This window comes from Anabas testudineus, chromosome 3 (genome assembly GCF_900324465.2).
Source record: "Anabas testudineus chromosome 3, fAnaTes1.2, whole genome shotgun sequence".
Classification (NCBI taxonomy): domain Eukaryota; kingdom Metazoa; phylum Chordata; class Actinopteri; order Anabantiformes; family Anabantidae; genus Anabas; species Anabas testudineus.
In genome coordinates this window covers 15,169,946-15,188,632 of record NC_046612.1, presented here as the reverse complement: position 1 = coordinate 15,188,632, position 18,687 = coordinate 15,169,946, and the positions used below count along the sequence as shown (strand labels likewise).

Genomic DNA, 18,687 nt, shown 5'->3' with positions numbered 1-18,687 from the left:
ACTCTCTCCAAGCTGGTACTGGGCCTTGTGTACAATCTTCTCGACTCTGCGACCTTTCACAGTGGAGCTTAGGTGAAAGCTGTTTGTGATGAGCCTGTGTTATCTGTACCTCAAGTAGAAAAGTAAGTGGTTCCTGAAGTCTGTAAGTTTTCTAGATGTTCTTTCATACTCTTGCACCAGAAGATGCTCAGTCATTCACGGGAAATGAAATCATGAATCATTGCCATGGTTATGAATGACAGAGAATCTTCACAGACCCATAGAGCACAAAGAAATCATCATGTTATGGCCCGTAAACATATACATAAATGCTGATTTATTTTGATTTGATTGTTTAATCTTAAACATTAACTGGTTCAGTGTTCTCCAGTCCACATATTTGCTTTAAAACTGCATTAAATCATATTTTTCTATCAATGCTGAATTAAGTAACTTTTTGTAAAGTGAAAAAAGTTGCTTTTGATTACAAAGATACTTACATTACAAGACACCAACTGTTAAAGTTGGGATAATCAATATTTTACAAAGTGTCAAGTGACAATAAGAAATAACATGACTGTGAAAAAAGTTATTCATAACCTACAGAGAATTATCATCTGAATCTGCCTTTGGCTTTATGGACCTTTATACCAAGTTTCAGCTCATTGTTTAGCTGTCTGATAAGTACATTTATTGTTTTGGTTCATTGTCATTGCTCTCATTGTTTTCCACTGCACACTACATGCTCAGCACCAAACAGCAGACAGACACAGTTAGCAACCAGCTGGTGAACATATTAGAACATTTAACAGCTAGATCGAGACGGATACAATACTTAACAGACGATTTACACTATTTTTAAAAAACTATTTCAAATGAATGATTTTGGTCTGCAACTGCTAGATTTTTAAATAAACAAAGCTAACAAATTTACAATGTCAACCTAAAAGGTGCCAATACTGTATATTAATGTTTGCAGCCCTTTTCTACTGCCCCCAGGTGGTCAGAAAGTCAATTGTTGCAGCTTTAAGGTTAAGTTTTGACAAAACAACCTCTTCAAAATGGCAAACGTTGCTGTGGTTGTTATAATTGCATTGAGTGAGTGAATCAAGGAGTGGATAATCACTTCACTTGCTGTGACCTATGGTGACTATGGCCAATTATGCAACAGTAATACACATATATGTTCTACTAATAACCAGAAACAGGGCTGTGTTTGATGCCTGTGTCAGCAGTGCAGTATGTGAGTGCTGTCACAGCAGGTGTGACACTGTATGACAAGTGTTAGCAAAGGGCAACAGATAAAATGTGACAATCAAATGGACAAATGGTGCTAGAGTTTCACAGATATTATTAGTTAAAACTCTTCCAATAAAATAACCCAGTTGAACAAAGACAGATCTTCTATCATGACCATATAATCCAAGCTGAGACGACAGCTACATGTCTTTGATTAGTTTTAATGTATTTATAAAGAGAGCTATTTATTGGCCAAAGTATTCACAAAACATCATAAATGCATCCCACACCTCCCTCACTCTGTGTGTGGGTGAAAAAGCTTCAAAGTTTCCTAGGACCTCCAAATGGATGTTTGGCTGTACCACAGAGGATACGGAGAACACAAGCTAAGTGCTTTAGCAGCGGGGTGATGCTAACGCAGTAGGACAGGCTCAGTGTGGCGTGAAGCAGAAGAGTGCTGTGCGAGGTGACTTATGGGACAATGGGGCCGCTTTTCGCAAATAAAACATGAGGCTTATCCAGAGCCTCTGAACTATACAGTCTCAGTTTCTGTCAGGTGTTTGTTGGTGGAAAAAACGGAAGAGGGGAATCTGATTTAATGCTCCTAAACTGTTTGGATTATCTGGGTAATTCAGTGAAATATAAGGTTTTTGTAATATGCACAATCCCGTTAACTCCTTAAAATCCTCTTTTCCCACTTTTACTTTCCTCTAAAGTAGTTTAAATGGTGTTAAAACCATCTTGTTCCACTCTAATAGTAGTACATAATTCGTTTGAGCTTCTAGATGAACGTAGATGTTTAGGAAGCTTTATGTGAATTTATAAAATCATAAAAAAAACTACAAGAGACATCAGGGCAGGAGAGTTAACAGAAAATCAGAAATTCTGATGTTTTCCATTAGAATCATACATAATAGTATTTTATTTTGAAATACCACGATTCTATTATGAAAACTGGTGGATTTACAGTGTTTCCAAAGTGGCAACAGTGATGTTGGAGACATATAGCACTAGTTGTGAGGTCAAACATATTCAATCAACATATTCAAAGAAACACCTCTTGATTATTTTCTAGCTATAACGGCCTCAGCCCTCGATTATATAAAGCGTCTATGCGAACACTTAAAAGAAAGATGCTGTGAGTTTATCTCCAAACAACATGAATAAATCCTTTAAATCCAACCACAGAGACGTAGTTTGCACAGTACATCTACACAAATCTATTTTTGGCAGTGAAGATGTCACTGACATCCATAAGAGATTCAGAACTTCAGTGACTCATCTTTGGTTTTTAACCCTTTTTATACCAGGGCTTCATATTTGTTAACAGTTGCATTAAAGAAGAAACAGAGAATAAACAAAATATAAATATATTTGTGATGCTGGAAATTTATTTGATATTAGATTTTTATAGATTTAATAAAAGATCTAATTTGTGCAAAATAATAAATTAGATTTATTTATGGTGTACATATATATTTTTCTAATGCCAAACAATTTGAATAATCTGCCTTTGTTTCTAATAAATCCTTCATTAAAGTGGCAAAAAGAGCTGAAAAACATTATTTAACACTAACAATATTATTTTCTGATATACAAAATATGGACAGTGTACTCAAACATTAAATAAACTGATATTTAATTTAAAGTAATGAACTGTGTTTCACTGTAGTACAAAAGCAAAAATACACTGTTGAACTGCTCTGGATCATTCATTTGGAATACATGACAAAATGTTGGCAGCTGCAAAAACTGGCTAAGATCATATTATAATAGTGTCACATGTTAGAGTAGATGCAGTTGGATAAATTGTGAATCCATGGAGGAGGATGAGGGCCTCCTGCAAGTTACAATCTCATGGCACAGACTGCACAGGCTGTACGTGAATTAATTTATGATCACTCAGCAGCACAGTCAATATTTCATAGGCAGCGAGTGTAACTAAAATGACAAACAGAGCGTAATATATGTCATTCTTTAACATTCTTAAAGCTCAAGTGTAAAACAGCTGCTGACTGAAAGCAATGCACTCCCAGATCTCTGCAGATTTTCTGTATTTTGGGTTATTTACTTTCAACTTAAACTTTACCGTTCCCTAGGGTCATGTGTGTCTTGCAGCACAATGACTTGACATAGCATATAATAAAACATGTGAAACCAGTATTAAAACATCATCCGGCCATCATCATGTATCCTTAAAACAACATCACCATTATCAGCACTCTTATCTTTATTGGTTCAACAATGCTTACCTCAATTCTGAGGATGCTAGTAGCACAGCGGCTGTTTTTCTGAAAGAAGGCCTTCCGCTTCCCCCCATCCTTCAACAGACAGACAGGTGTACAGACGTGCTTTTAAAATTCCAATCCAGCATTATCTTATAAAATCATTTAGATGTGTGTATAAATCTGACATTAGTGAATCTAACTGAGCTGCTTTTTCACATAATTTCCTGTTGGACTGCATCTGACGATTACTGCTAACACGTGTAGTCATTGCTTTGACTTGCATCTCCGAAGTATGAACTCACTGCTGCAATCAAATACAATTACAGGTCAATAATGCTGCAATATTAGTTAGTTTTCATTGTTTAACGCTTTGTCTGAAATTAAAGCCTTGTGCATGCGTCTGCTTAAACAGATTTCCTCTCAGCAACTGACTCAATCACCCTTAGTCTTTGTATTTACACAGATTACACCACTTTGGTTCACTATGTACAAAACATGTCAAAAACACAGTGGACGTCACTATTTTTAGCTCCGACTGCTGAAGGAGTACACTGAGAATATGTCTGTTCACTCAGCTGCTTGATTGTGTTCCTATACAAAGTCAGGAAACTGCCTGGCCTTTGAGACCTGCCTTGTTGTGAGGAAACACACTGCGTGCTGGGCTCACGTCCAGAGCCTCAATACACAACACAGCCCATTTCTCCAGCCGTGGCACATTATTATTATTATTATTATTATTATTATTATTATTTGCAGTACATTTAAAAATGATTTCTCTAATTTCTCTGTAAATATCACTGTCAGCTGACCTGTCACATCCTCAAATAAGTAAAGCATATGTTCTTGGTTTACAAGTACACTTTGCAGTTTGGGATGTTTTTGTGGTACTAAGTGATGTGTTTTGTATTTCTGGGTGTGTGTTTATTGAGGATGTAAATCCCAGTTGGCTGCAGATTATCAAGATGAAGCTTGTTTTAAAATGAAAAAAAAAAAAAAACCCTAAATGCTGAATTCTACTCTGATACACGAGGAAAATCAGCCAAAATGCAAATATGATTTAACAAAATACACTCAATTCTAATCATGTGTGTGTAATTTCTGAGTCTTATTTATATTTATATTTACTGAAGTTAATATTAAATTTTAATATATTTAGTTATAAGTCAAAGTCCTGAATTCAGAAACATTCAAAAAAGGCTGCAGTCATATATGTTATAATATTTGGATGTTTACTATTAATACGTGAACAAATACGTAATTTAGGCAATTGCGATGTCAAACATTACCACTTAAAATACATTTAAATTAAATGAACAGAAACAAATAAACTACCGGTACTTCCTCTCATATGAAATATCACATAAAAAACATATATATTAGGCTTCTTATTGCAACAAAATACAGTTTGATGCATATTTGGCTGCTCTGTGATAATAATAATAATAATAATAATAATAATATAATAATAATAATAATAATCATTACTTGAATATTGTGTTAAATGACCATTGGCCCTTCCGGGTCCCATAGAAACGGTGATGTAGCGGCGCAGGGGCCGAGTCTTCCTGCAACAGCTGAGGCGGATCTGCAGCCTGATTAGGGCTCACAGCAGACTCCAACATAATTGATGACCTAATTGAAAAGCAGCAGGAGGAGGCGGAGGTGGAGGAGGAGGAGGAGGAGGAGGAGGGGGGGGAGGGGGGGGAGGGGGGGGGGGGGGGGGGCTCACACACGGACAGGAGGAGAGAGAGAGAGAGAGAGAGAGAGAGAGAGAGAGAGAGGCGCTCCAATGAGAAAAGTTTACTTGTTCTTCCTCCTCCGCACTCTCCCACAGCTGAGGGCATTGATGTGAGCGCAGAGGCTTTTCTGGTTTTTACGCGCACTTCTTTCCCCCCCATCTTTCACCCTCACACACGGAGCACAAATCCACCTTCTCACCTTTAGTTTAGTGCGTGTACGTGTTTCTTTTCTTTTCCTCCTTTCCTTCCTTTTATGAATGATTCTCTCTCGCAGTCCTCCTGCTAAATTGTCTGCGGATACCTCGCCGTCATCGTCTGCACCACGACCTCACCTCGGCACCTCTTGTCTCCTGAAGTTCAAACGCCACCAGGACTCTCACTGTAGCTTCAGACGCACTTGGGGGAAATTTCACACGACAAAGAAAAACTTGATAGTTTGTGCAGCAGCAGCTGAATCCACCGTCAACATGAGTCTCAAAGCTGACGCGGAGCCGAACAACAACGTTTCCATCGAGGAGGAGGTGAGTTGGGAAAAGTTTGATTTGGTTCCAGCGTCGGACTTTCACCCGATCTTGCTCATGTCCCCTTGCAGCCTTTCCAGCCATACATTACATTTCTTTGTAAGATTTGTTTTCCAGCTGTGTGTTGTTGTTTTTTTTTAAATATTGGCTTTTCGCCCCTGAAGCTGTTTGTTTTAAAAAAAGGAAGACGCGACTTAAAGGAGGAAACGTGGGCGCATCTCCTGTGGAGTCTCTCAAAAAGTTAGATCATGAGTGACAATAGTCTGCGGATATCTCAAAAAAAAAAAGCATTTCAACGTGTGGGTTATTAATTTCTTCCTAAATGTGTCAGCGACGTGTGTTTTTTTTTAAAGATTAAAATGAGGAGCTCCAGGTGCGCGTTATTAGCTCCAACAAGCAGCCATGAATATGGTCCCGTTCAGATGTCACACTTGTCTTTTTCTGCAGGATATTACTACTAAACTGAATATTCAGCAGCTTTTATTTATATCAGCTACATACACACACATGCAGGTTAAAATGTGCATTTAGTAAAAAAAAATGTTCTTTTAAATGCTTTAAATGAATCAAATCGTAGGGAAGAAATGAACTAATGTTACACACAGAGCTGCTTCTTTTACAATTAGAATTAGTTTTTTCCTCTTCCTGATCATCCTCAGGTTGTTGCCGTGATATTTCCCGTGTGTGTGTTTGCATTAAAGTGCCCCCCCCAAAAAAATAAAATAAAATCTGCAGGTTAAAGAGTGTCTGTGCTTCAGATTCAAGGATATTCATGTCCTCATCATATTAAAACCTAAAATGGATGCCACAACTGTTAGGAGACATTTTTTTATTTGCATCTAAATTATCCTCAATAATTATTAATTTCATTAATTGAATTATATCCTACATTGATCTATTTGTTTTATTTCTACACAGCTGTCACTCTTCATTTCTATGTGCCCAGCTATATTTCCTCTTTAATAACTCCTTATTGGGAGACACTGAGGGGAGTACTGGGCCTTTTGTTGGTCCTCCTTTGTTCCATTATCTTGTACCTAAGCCTTGTGTGGCCACTTGACTTTATTAGTTTCATTTGCTGGGGTCTTTTTTTTCTGCATTGTAATTAGGAGCAAAGATCAAGCAAACAAACCAGGAATTTAAAAAGCTGAGAGTTCCCCTACAAATCTAATGCTGTTTGTCAATAGTAGTTTTAATTGTTTCTGGAAATTCAAAATATGAAACTCATGCATTTTAGATTTTATTAAACGAGCTGCACCACTGCTTCAGGTTTTTGCACTCTGTGCCAGAGCGGCTCGATCAATGAGTAGTCGGAGGACAGATTAAGACGTCTCCACTGAGTTTGTGTATTGTTGTATGTGCTGACTTTAAAGGCTGAGAATTGCTGCTGTGCTGCACCTGAAAATTGCCGAAGGGCCGGCAGGGTTGGGGCTGTGGGTCAGAGGAAGGAAATGGTGTCACGCTGTGCACTGTTGTCCAGTGCTGTTCCTCTGGCAGCCCCATTGTACTGAGGGCCTCACCACTGGCTGGGAACTAATGGGCCCCGCGCCGCACTGTTTATTTCCGCAGCCACACTGGACTGTACACAGCACTGGTTCTCATTGTCTGATCGGGGCAAACCCAGGGGTCCCCAGCAAGATGAAGGGTTTTCATCTTCACCAATTGGCTTGTAACATGTTTTATATTACTTTTATTAAATATCACAGGTTTCACCATAGATGACGAGTTGTGCCGAGTCGTGACAAATGAAATCAAAGGGGACAGAAATCAGTTTTAGCAGGTGGTCGTCTGTTTAGGTCTGGACAAAGGGTTAACAACATGGGGCTCTAATAATATTTAAAATCCTTTTAATTGCTGGATAATTTCACTCTTTATTGCTGTATTCAAACTGAGCGACGGCATAATCACTGTGCAAACTGAAGAGTCAACAAAAACACTGGTTCTGAATGTAAGGTGCTTTAAAGGGTCAAGTCTTTCTGCACTGTAGATCTTCATGGTTTCAGCTCTTAGCATTCTTAAGGGCTCAGGAACATTGTTTTGAAATGCGTCATCATTTACGAGGGAGGTAAATTCTAGCTGCTAACCACAGGTTGGTGTTCTGGTTTTTGACAGGATGACAAAATAGAGTTGTCCTTTGTGTTTGCAGGTACGAACCCTCTTTGTCAGTGGCCTACCAGTCGATATCAAACCACGGGAGCTTTACCTTCTCTTCAGACCTTTTAAGGTAAGTCACAGCATGAAAGAAAAAGACGTACATCTTAACAGATGGTAAAGCCCTGTATGGCACAGCTTAAATTTTTGAGGCATAAATAAATGAAATGTGTTTTTCTCCCTTCTTAAAAATAAAACAAAGGTAGCTACTGTGTGTCATGTTGAAAAAGGGTCATGGAAAATGTCTCTAAAAGGATTATCTGCACAGAGAGGAAGACCTTCAGAGTTTGAAGGTATCGATGAAGCCACTGTAATACACTGTGCAGATAATCCTTTAAACCGTTTTGGCTTCAGCTCATAGAGTAGGATGTTTGCCACTGCTCCTTTTTATTGTTGTTGAAAGTCCAAATATTTGCATATATGGAAATGAGGCCACTTCATTATTTGTCCATTACTGTTTTTCGACTGTACTCCGGTTCTACAAACACCCCTCCCACCCGTGTCCTAACTAACCAAATTGAAAGTGGTATCTCTCACACATGGATGATCTTGTGGAATGTGTAAATGAGTAGCCCTCACGATTGGCCAGCCAACCCTCTCCGTGACCCAGCTCGCCAACACGTAGGGAAATTTGTTTCCTCTCGTAACAGTCGGCCCTTGTGAAACCATTGAAATGTTTAAGTCATTGTAACCATGTTACTTTTTATTCTAACAGTAGGCAAACACAGCACTGTGTGTGTTAAAACGGGATTAAATCTGATTCACTGAATCACTGTTTTATTTATTGCTGCTTTTATCCTCCAGTAAAACCTTTTTTTTTTTTTTTTTTTTCTTCTGTTTCTGAGACAAACCTTTTTAGTATTTTATAAAACTATATTTTATATATACTACTGTTTTTTCCTGAGTTGAAGCTAAACCTGGTCTGGACTCTAGCAGGGACTTTATCACAGCCAGTGGAAGTTGTTTAATTTTCCATGGCTGTAAATCAGGATCAGGACAGATCCCATCTATCAATACTCTGTTCAGGCAAAATTCAACTTTGTTTCTCAGGAATTCACTCATGCTTTAACTGATCCATGTGCTGTTTTTAACTTGGTTTAAAAGACTAGTGACCAGAAGTTAATCTGGCCCTCACACAACTAACATGTGCTGGTCTCCCCTTAAGAAATAGTGTTAGGTAGGTTTTATTTTCCCACAGCTGTGAGAATAATTATACTTTTTAATCTGTTGCTAAATCAGTAAAAGCTTTATTGTTGAGATTGCGCAAGCTTCACCTCATTTAACTAACTTAGACATGTAAGTACCACACTGTCACAGAAGGATCTGTGATGGTCTGCTGTAAAACTTAAGCTGAAGGTGCACACAAGCAGGTTTCTTTGGATATAGCAAGAGGCATTCATGCCTGACTTCCTGCATGTGACTCCAGGGCGGATAACGGGCTGTCTTTCTCCCTGCAGGGTTATGAAGGGTCACTGATTAAGTTAACATCAAAACAGGTGAGATTCCTTCCACCACTTTAATGTTATACTAAAATACTAAACAAAGGGCAGAAAAGTGATTTATTCATTTTATTTGTTAAATGGTTTTCTATATGCGTCTTAAATGTAGCCGGTTGTTTTTGAGTGTTGAGATGAGCTTCCTGTTGGTTGCTTGCAGTTTATTTCTCCCCTTTGTCTTCCAGCCTGTTGGCTTTGTAACCTTTGACAGTCGGTCTGGAGCTGAAGCTGCCAAAAATGCACTAAATGTAAGCATTGCCTTGTTTTATTGATACGTGTCGTCTTTGAGTCTATTGTCATTTCCCCCTTTTAAGAAATCCACTTAAAACATGTTGCTTTGTATTTCCTAGATATGTTCTAACCTTTTGTTTAAATCTAAACCTTAAATGATTGGGAGCGTAAAACATTCTTCAGTCAACCCATTTTGTCTTTTATAATTCAATGGCAGGGCCATTTTTGGAAAGAGGCCAGAATCCCGTAGCCTTACGGTAGTTTACTTTGACCTTGATACACATCCTTCTCAGTCTGGTATAGCTTTCACTGCTTTACTGTAATACTTGTTCTCTAGCCACATGTGTAGTGTTATTTGGACACATCTTTAGTAGTATAACCCCCTATTTTGTCACCAGTAGCCCACGTTGGCAGTATCTAACACTTCTCTCTCATAGTCTAGCCTTCCTTATTAGCATCACCTCTTAGACACACCAGCAGTCACACACACAAACACAGACATACACCAAAATACTACTCACCTGCATGTGGGCACAACGCTTAGGGCACAAGAACACAAGCAGGGTTAAACCACCTCAAAGAAATTAGTCGGTCTCACCAGTGGCCCTTTTCCTCGTCTCTCTCTCCTCCTGGCTTGTGAGCCTGGGTGAATTCCCCCGTCGCCTGTGCTCTTGATTTTGTCATGAGGAAAAAGAGATGCAAGCGAGTTGAAATATTTCATGAGTGTATCCTCAAGTCTGCCTTCTGTTTGTCGACCTTTATGGACAGTTATGGTTCAGTGAACGCAGTCAGGTGGAGAAGGTGTTTGTTAACCTCTCCCACAGAAGAACTGAATGGCGTTTTTGAAGGGAAGCTTGAAGGATACATCCTGAGTATTGAAACACAGCTTTAGGAAAGGAGGCCACAAGACTACTGAGCTTACAGCTACAGCCCCTCAAACTCAGCCCACCTCCCTTACGATACTCTGTCCCCCTCCTCCGTCTCTCCCCCAGGGTATCCGTTTTGACCCCGAAAGTCCCCAGACCCTGCGCTTAGAGTTTGCTAAAGCCAACACGAAGATGGCAAAGAGTAAGCTGATGGCCACACCGAACCCCACAAATATCCACCCTGCTCTAGGAGCACACTTCATTGCACGGGACCCATGTAAGTTGTACGGCTGCACCACTCTAGGCTCTCATCCACTCTCACCTTGGCAATGCCAGTACTCAGTTGCCCTTGTTTTTAATCTTAGGATCTAGTGGTATTAAAGATAAATGGGCAGGGGTTTAAAAACCAGTATCTAACAAATTAAGACTAACTCACCTCCACATGCATGTGTCATCTTGACTCTGATGCTGCTTTGCTTCTGTCCAACTGGGATATTTCCATTTTCACAGGGTTTAGTCAGCAGTGACAGCCCTGCGCTCTTTGCCGTAACACCTGCGCGATTCATTAGATTTGGTTATGGTTAACAGATCTTCTTTCAGCCTAGATTTAGTTTGGCAAAATTTACTGGTGTGGTGTGGCAAAAAGCAGAAGGGGAACCAGATAGGGTGGTAGACAAACTAGCAGGCTAGAAACAGGAGTATAGTAAATCGTAATAGTAATTATCAGACCTTCTATACACTGCATCCAAACATTTTTTTTGTACAGAAGAATATAATATAAATATAATAAAAATGTAATGTTCAGCCTGAGCGAGTTCAGATCCAGAAGTAATTGTCACTTATGCATGCATTTACCTCCACATAAATGCATGCAAGTGAGATCTGTTCTGGCTGTTTAGGGTTAGAAAAAAAAACTTAGGTAACATATAAATTGTATTTTTCCTACAATAAGATTAATTACTAGTCGGTAGTAAACCAGAAAGCCACACTGTGGTAACTCACAGCAGTAAGAAAACTTCTATGCAGGAATTTTTAATTACACATTATCAAATATATTTAGCCTTTGTACATTACGAACCATGCAAGCCTGTATGTTAAAGTGTAGGTCAGTCAGCATTCTGTCTCCCACCCCCGCTCTGTACTTCCCCAGATGATCTGACAGGGGCAGCACTGATCCCAGCATCACCAGATGCCTGGACCCCTTATCCCCTGTACACCACGGAGCTGACCCCAGGCCTCCCCCACGCAGCCTTCACTTATCCAGCGGCCGCTGCCGCTGCTGCAGCCCTCCACGCCCAGGTGAGGGACCAACCGGTGTGTGTTCTCATCTTCTATTTTTTTTAAGTATCCTTTAGCACACGAAACAGGAAACCTTGATAGGGGCACTAACTTACTGTCTGCAACTGGGTACGCTACTTGAACACATCATTTCTGTAACCGTGTTGCAGTATTTTATTTTTACTTTATCTTTGTCCTTCGAAGCAACAAAACTCAGGATATTATGACTTTAACAAATGAGATAATTTGGTATGCACCACTGCACTGTCAAACTTGATAACATGGATTGCTGTTGAAAGCAGAGTTTCAGATTCTTGAAACAGCCCCAGTGTTCCTGAGGTATTACAGTAACAAAACCTGTGTTGCTGAAGCCAATCCAAATATCTCGCCTGCATGTTGCTGTGGGCTGCACAACCCGTGGCTAGTGTTAACATTATGAAACGGGAGCTTATTGGCAGATAAAATTACAATTTTATCACAATACAAAGATTTGTCATTTTGAAATGGAAGGTCTTGACATACTCCGATGTGTAGTGTAACGTTACTGTGCACTTACCTTAAAAGTCCAAGACATGGACTCTGTGCATCACTATCCTGTCGGTGTGCTGGAGATAAAACATACTTGTTGATTTAAAAAAAAAAAAAAAAAAAATAAAAAATTGCTGTTTGGTTTACGCCATCTAAAGAGGCAGAAACTACAAATTACAGGAAAAAGTCTTGCATGGAGTTTGCATTTAGGCTAGGTGCACTTCAAATGCAGTTTTACTTCTTTCAACTTTTTGACATATTGTCTTTTCTTCATTCATTTTTGGTTTGCAAATATACAATTCATTTTATTAATTTCATCAAATCATTAGTCAGAGCCATGGGCTTACACTGCAAACTAATTGCACTCTAAATACTACAGCAAAAGTGCAGCTAACTCTGAGGCAGTGGACGGGGAATTTTGTAACAATAGCAATGGAAAATATTTCTCTCATTGGGTCATTTAAAGTTCATTGTGAGCTAACTTCCTCCTGCAATGTAGGAGCACAGGAATACTACAATGAAAAGTGGGCAGCTATGACATAGGACATTTTATCAGCCACAAGAGGCAGGAATGTGAAGTATTTGCTTGGAGAAATTGTCAAATGTGATGGCCTTTTTTGGAAGTGCCAACTTGCTGTGCATGTTCCTGTTGGAACGTAAGCTGACTGTGTAGCCACACCAAGGGGGCAAAAGCCTTTTTGATTACAATCTGATGAAAGATCCTTAAAATACCCTGAGTTCTCCTGCCACTTACCCTTGTCTTTGTTAGCTTGACTGTATGACACAGCAGTGTCACATTAAGAGTCTCCAAACAACTGTTGATAACCTCCTGAGTATAATAAGCTCTTTAGCCTCTGTTCTGTTTTAGTGCGTGTGAATGAAAGGCCTCATTCTGCCACAGGGTTTAGTCACTGGTATGGAAAGGTACAGGCATATGAGCACTTACCTAGTGGAAATGTTTAACGCAAGGAGAAGTCCAACTCTCCACATTTCCATGCCTGTTAATTACTCAAGGGCTATTGTCCTCAATGAGCTGCTACGCAACCCACATTCTCATGGCTTCAGTGATCAGGCCTTAAAGGGACAGTCATTCTAAACCTGCTGGTCAAAGTCAATTTCCAAATGTTAATGGATGAAATCTGCAGAATTGAGGCTTGAAACACTGAAGACTTGGTTTGGTCTGGTGTACGTGACAATGTTTATGTTTCTTTAGATGCGCTGGTACCCTACTCCCTCTGAGACTTCCCAGCCTGGATGGAAATCCCGGCAGTTTTGTTAGATATTTAGTGAGTAACCTTTGGTCCAACAATGTTTATTTTTAATATTTGCTAATAACTATCTGCTAGCGCGATGTCATGCAACCTGAAATTTGCCTAATAACACCAACACAATGGTGAACTGCAGGTTAACAAAACATAAATGAAATTGACTCAAATGACAAGAACTAACATGACTTTAAAAAAAAAAAAAAAAAAAGAGATATTAAACATGTGACTGGTCTGTATTTTCTGACTTCCCTGCCAGTCTGTGTCACTCATCCAAGACAATTTATTTGCACTAAAGATGTAAAGAAACAGCTGTAAAATGGCTGAATGTAGTTTATTCCTGTGCCATAGACAATGTGTTTTAATTCACATCGGAAATTAGTTCATAGCAGTTTAGAAATAAGTGTGCCCAGGTGTTCAGGGAAACTTGTGAACCTTGTTTTAACATGAATTTGTGAATTGTACTAAGATTTACATCTTAAACCAATCAGTTTGGGGCTGAGTGCCACAGCAGAGGGAATTTGCAAAGTACTCGGAGACCAGCACATGGTTGGTTTTAGTGCTTTCATAGAATATGACAGTAAGAAATATCCAGTATACACAATAAGCTTAGTTTAACTTTTTTTTTAATCCTTAGAAACCTTTTTCTAACTCCTTTTGTTGTCTACAGGCTTCTGGAAACCACACCTATGTCCAGCTGAAGTGAGGTTTGCCAAGCTCATCATTAATTTAATCAGGTTTATTTAATGGACAAATGTGCATTATTATAAACAGTATTTATATCTCCTTCCAAATGTCTCTGGGGGGAGTCTGAGTTGAAACCATCTTGCTGTCGACAATCTGAGCTTATCCTTGGCAACTGTTGCGGTACCATCTTGGCACTTCTAAAAACCTCATGCAAAGCCCAGTCAAACACCACGGATCATAATTGCTGAGGACAACCGACGCATTGAAGTTACAGTTATTAAGCTAGTCCTTCCATGGATTATTATTCCTGGGAGGTTTAAAAGCATCGAGTCATTGCATGTTAAAGTCTTTTTGGCATGAATTTAGAACGCAGAGTTCTGTGTATCCTAATTTTCTTAGTGTTTGTGTTGCCTCTTTACCTTGGACTAGACAGCGAAATGTTTTGTTTTCCTGTAGAACCTTGGTCTTACCTCTGTGAAAGCTAGGCTGTTGTGTAAATGGCTTATCTCGCATGGACCTTGTGAATGCATCCCTACGTTCTGACAATCCCAGACCTTTATGATCATATCAATGTCTGTCATTATTTGAAAAATGGAAAAGTACAAATATTTTTGTACTTTTTTGTGTAATGTATATTTATGCATTTTTGTGCAACTAAATAATGAACCTGTATAAGTTGGATGTTTAGTAGTCTCTTGTGTTTTTGGTGTTAATTTTTGAACCTATAATCCTGTTGGAGTAGTTTTAAAAAAAGAAAAAAGTGCAATTTGTTTAAAGGGGATGTAGGCATCTGTCAAAATTGAAGTATACTGAACGTGGCTTGTGCCATTCTGCTAAAATGAGATTGCTGTAAAACGATCTGTCAGAATGTGAAACTGGACTACAAACGTATAGGGTTGTTTTTGGGGGGGCCATCTTGAAATGGGAAGCAGGATTAGAGTAATGGAGGAATTTAGTTTGTGGTTTAGAAAATGTTTGTCTTTGTATCTGCTGTGCATAAGATGTAAAAAATAAAAACGTAAAAAAAATAAATAATCCCATCTTATGAATAAAAGAAGTGAATGCATTTCTGTGTTTGTGTTTTGTCTTCACCTGTGATGTGGTGGTTTGTTTTGGTTTGTTTTTTTTGTTTGTTTTTTTTTGATTGGTCACAAAAAAAAAAATTGGCAAGTGCTCAGACACTGTATTCTAACTCAAAGAAGTGAACTCTGTGGACATCAGATGTTTGACATCAATAATTCAGTCAACCTTTCATTTGTAAGAATCTATTGCATTAGTGTCTCTTTGCATCATGTGTGGCGCTGACCTCCACACTCTGCCCTCATCAGCTGATAACGTGCTCTGTTCAGCCAACTGTGTCGGCTCCTCCAGGGACTCTTAAGTGACTGTTCTCAATACAACCAGCTGCCTAATTGTAACTGTGACGATCCTGGTGGTTCAACATTTGTCCATATTGTGCTAGTTAAGTTATAGCATATACTGGATCGATGCTGCATCAAGTGTTGCTTTTTACACATTTCATGAATAATTTATATTGCTCAAGTCTACATATTGGTGTATATTAAACATTGACATTGAAGATAAAAAGCTTTAATATTGTAATTTTAACATCAAACATCAAGATTTGAGAATAATATATTTGCATCCCTTAATGCGTCACTGGAGGTCGAACAAAACTAATAGATACAGTGAAGCAGGATATACAGTGGGTAATAAAAAAAAAATGGTTCCAAGAATTAAGAGGAAAATCAAGAAATTTGCCCTTCATGGGAAAAAACAGGTCATTTAACATCACTTTCACACAGAACATTTGGATTGACATAAAATCAATACAGTGTGTGAAGATGGGGGTTGCTATGAGTTGGAAGAAAAAACATTTCTTTTCTGCTGTTATGTGTTGAAAGAACAGATATATCAGAGTCAGATATAAACCTAAACATAGTACACCTTCTGTTACTGAGAGTATAATATTTGTTCTCTCAGAACTGGGAGTCTGGGGTATTTTATTTATAAAGCAAAAAGATAAGTATTTCCTATAATGTCTTTATTACAGCTGCCATTTTCCCAGGCTGTAGTGGCTCTAAATGAAGACATCAAAATAAATCGGCCTCAAAACCAATAATTCAGGACTTACAGCAAAGTCAAAGAAAAATTAGTGCATGAATAAGTTGGCATTTCTATATTTCTGTGTTTCTGCCATTAGTTGGAGACATTATTTAAGGATGAAGCCCCCCTTTGTAGACACAGGAGGCATCGGTTTTCTCATCATGGTATGAAATAAAACCTTACAGTAATTTTCTGGATTGTTAATAATTAAAATAGTCAAGGTCATTGCCCTTAAGAGATATGAGGAGGAAAACAATAGATTTTCTTTTGTATTTAATTTTTTTTTTTTAACTAATGCTGTCAGATACATATCTATGAATTGTGTGTGTGAATTTATACTTGTATGCTTCTCAACACATTGTGTCCACTTCACAATTAACTGTGCTTCATGTCATTGTTACGGTCTCAAAAACAGCAAATAAATAGTCTTTCCAGTTTTTTTATAATGCCAATTTGGTGTTTAAATATGGCTGAAAGAAAAACATTGCTTCTATTATTTGGCAATAAACCAAAAGGGAGATCCAGCATAGAGGCCTGGAGATTTCGTTGTGCAGTACTTTGTCTCCCTCTATGGGCAAAACATCCACATCAACAGCAGCTGGAGTGAGCCAGCTGACCCCTCATGGAAATCAACTGGAAATTCAACTAAGTTGAAGACAGCAGTGACCTCTCAGATGTGATTAATGACAGAAATAATCCACACCCTTGTTGTTCCGCTGAAAGTGCTTCTAACTTGTCTAAAGCAACTTTCAGAGTGTCCAGCTCCGTAACAACTCTCAGCTATACAGTGTAGTTAATGGATGGAGGGATGAAGCTCATACTCATACATACCTTCATTTTTCCATTGAGGGCCAATTTTAATTCAAGTTTGAATAAATTTTAGGAACCATCTTGGAATTATAACCATTTTATTTATAATATATATCCATCCATTCTCATCCGCTTATCCGGGGCCGGGTCGCGGGGGGAGCAGCTTAAGCAGAGATGCCCAGACTTCCCTCTCCCTAGACACCTCCTCCAGCTCTTCCGGGGGGACACCGAGGCGAGAGACATAGTCCCTCCAACGTGTCTTGGGTCTTCCCCGGGGCCTCCTCCCGGTGGGACAGGACTGCATCAGGAAGTGAAATGCAGTTCATTTATATTTAGATCTGGTGAGTGACTTGGACATCGCAGTGTTCCCCTTCTTTAAAGAGAGTAAAGGAACACAGTGGTGAACTTAGAGACACAAAAAACAGCTGAGGTGTATGAAAGAAGAAATACCCCTTTATAACAGTGGTCCAGATCAAGAACACCACCCAGGAGATATATGTATAAGTGTCAGAGTCAATAGCCAAGAGGAGACTTCAAAATACAGAGGGGTTAACACAAGATGTAAACCACTGGTGAGCACCAAAGAGCATGAAGACCAGGTTATGGTGTTCAGATGGTGGAGTTCAGACCGAACTCTGACCGAACTCTGAACACCATTCTATGAACAGATGAGACCCACATCAACTTGTACTGCAAAAATGAGAAGAGTTTGGAGAAAGGAAGGAACAGCTCATGATCTGTGAAGCATTAGGAAGTTTGTGCTGTGGGCAGAGGAACTGGAATCTGTTCATGATGCCATATGAAAAAGCAGCGAGATGAATTGAAGTATTTAAACCTATGTTATCTATATGATCTGCTTAGATTCAACCAGAGGCTTCAAAAGGTTGGCAACAAGCATCACCAGGGCAGAAACCCAGCTTTTGGTGATGTCTTCCAGAGTTCCAGCTGTCAAATCTTAAGATAAGACCTGATGTCCAGGAGGGTAAATTAACCTGTGTGAAGTTTAATAACAACTTGGTTGATAGTGTTTGGAGGCAACACAGGAGGTGGTCTACAACACCACTCATTATCCTTTTACAATGCAGTCCTGACACCTCCCACAAATGTTCACACCTTGACTAACGACCTTAATGGTGATGTCTGGGTGGGACAACCACCTCAGTTACTGTGATAAGTGAGAGTTTCACTTTGTTTGAATCCACAGGTTGGCTGGGTGACCTTTTGTGTCGAGTTTCCTTCGTTTCCTTTTTGTGTCTGTGTGCGTTTCCACATGTGATTTTAAAGAGTGGTATTAGTACTTTAATTGAAGTAAAAGATCTGAATACTTCTTCATGTGTTTTTCTTCAAAACTCCAAACACCAAACATACTAAACTTTCGCAAATAACCGTAAAATCATTTTTCTTGTAGTCTTCTTAAAAACACATTAAGAACAATAACAGGCAGCTGAGGTACCTGTAGGCAGTACCTGGGACTAACTGGATGTATGTCAACAGCTCAGTTGATTTACCTATAACCAGCAGCTTCACATGTATCTCTAGTTCTATACCTCCCAGAGGCGGTGC

At 39.0% G+C, this 18,687-nt stretch overlaps 1 protein-coding gene across 2 annotated transcripts; it reads left to right on the top strand.

Moving 5' to 3' along the window:
* Positions 1-5,246: 5,246 nt before the first annotated feature.
* On the top strand, positions 5,247-14,475 carry LOC113174398 (RNA-binding protein with multiple splicing 2). 2 transcript variants are annotated; one of them, XM_026378379.1, is made up of 8 exons: positions 5,247-5,706; positions 7,853-7,930; positions 9,315-9,353; positions 9,539-9,601; positions 10,577-10,727; positions 11,601-11,749; positions 13,470-13,542; positions 14,192-14,475. In XM_026378379.1, the coding sequence occupies exons 1-7, from the start codon at positions 5,443-5,445 to the stop codon at positions 13,533-13,535; spliced, it is 810 nt and encodes a 269-aa protein (XP_026234164.1). In that variant the 5' UTR covers positions 5,247-5,442; the 3' UTR covers positions 13,536-13,542; positions 14,192-14,475. The 2 variants fall into 2 exon arrangements, with proteins under 2 accessions (XP_026234164.1, XP_026234163.1); XM_026378378.1 differs by having other exon boundaries at positions 11,601-11,764.
* Positions 14,476-18,687: the final 4,212 nt, after the last annotated feature.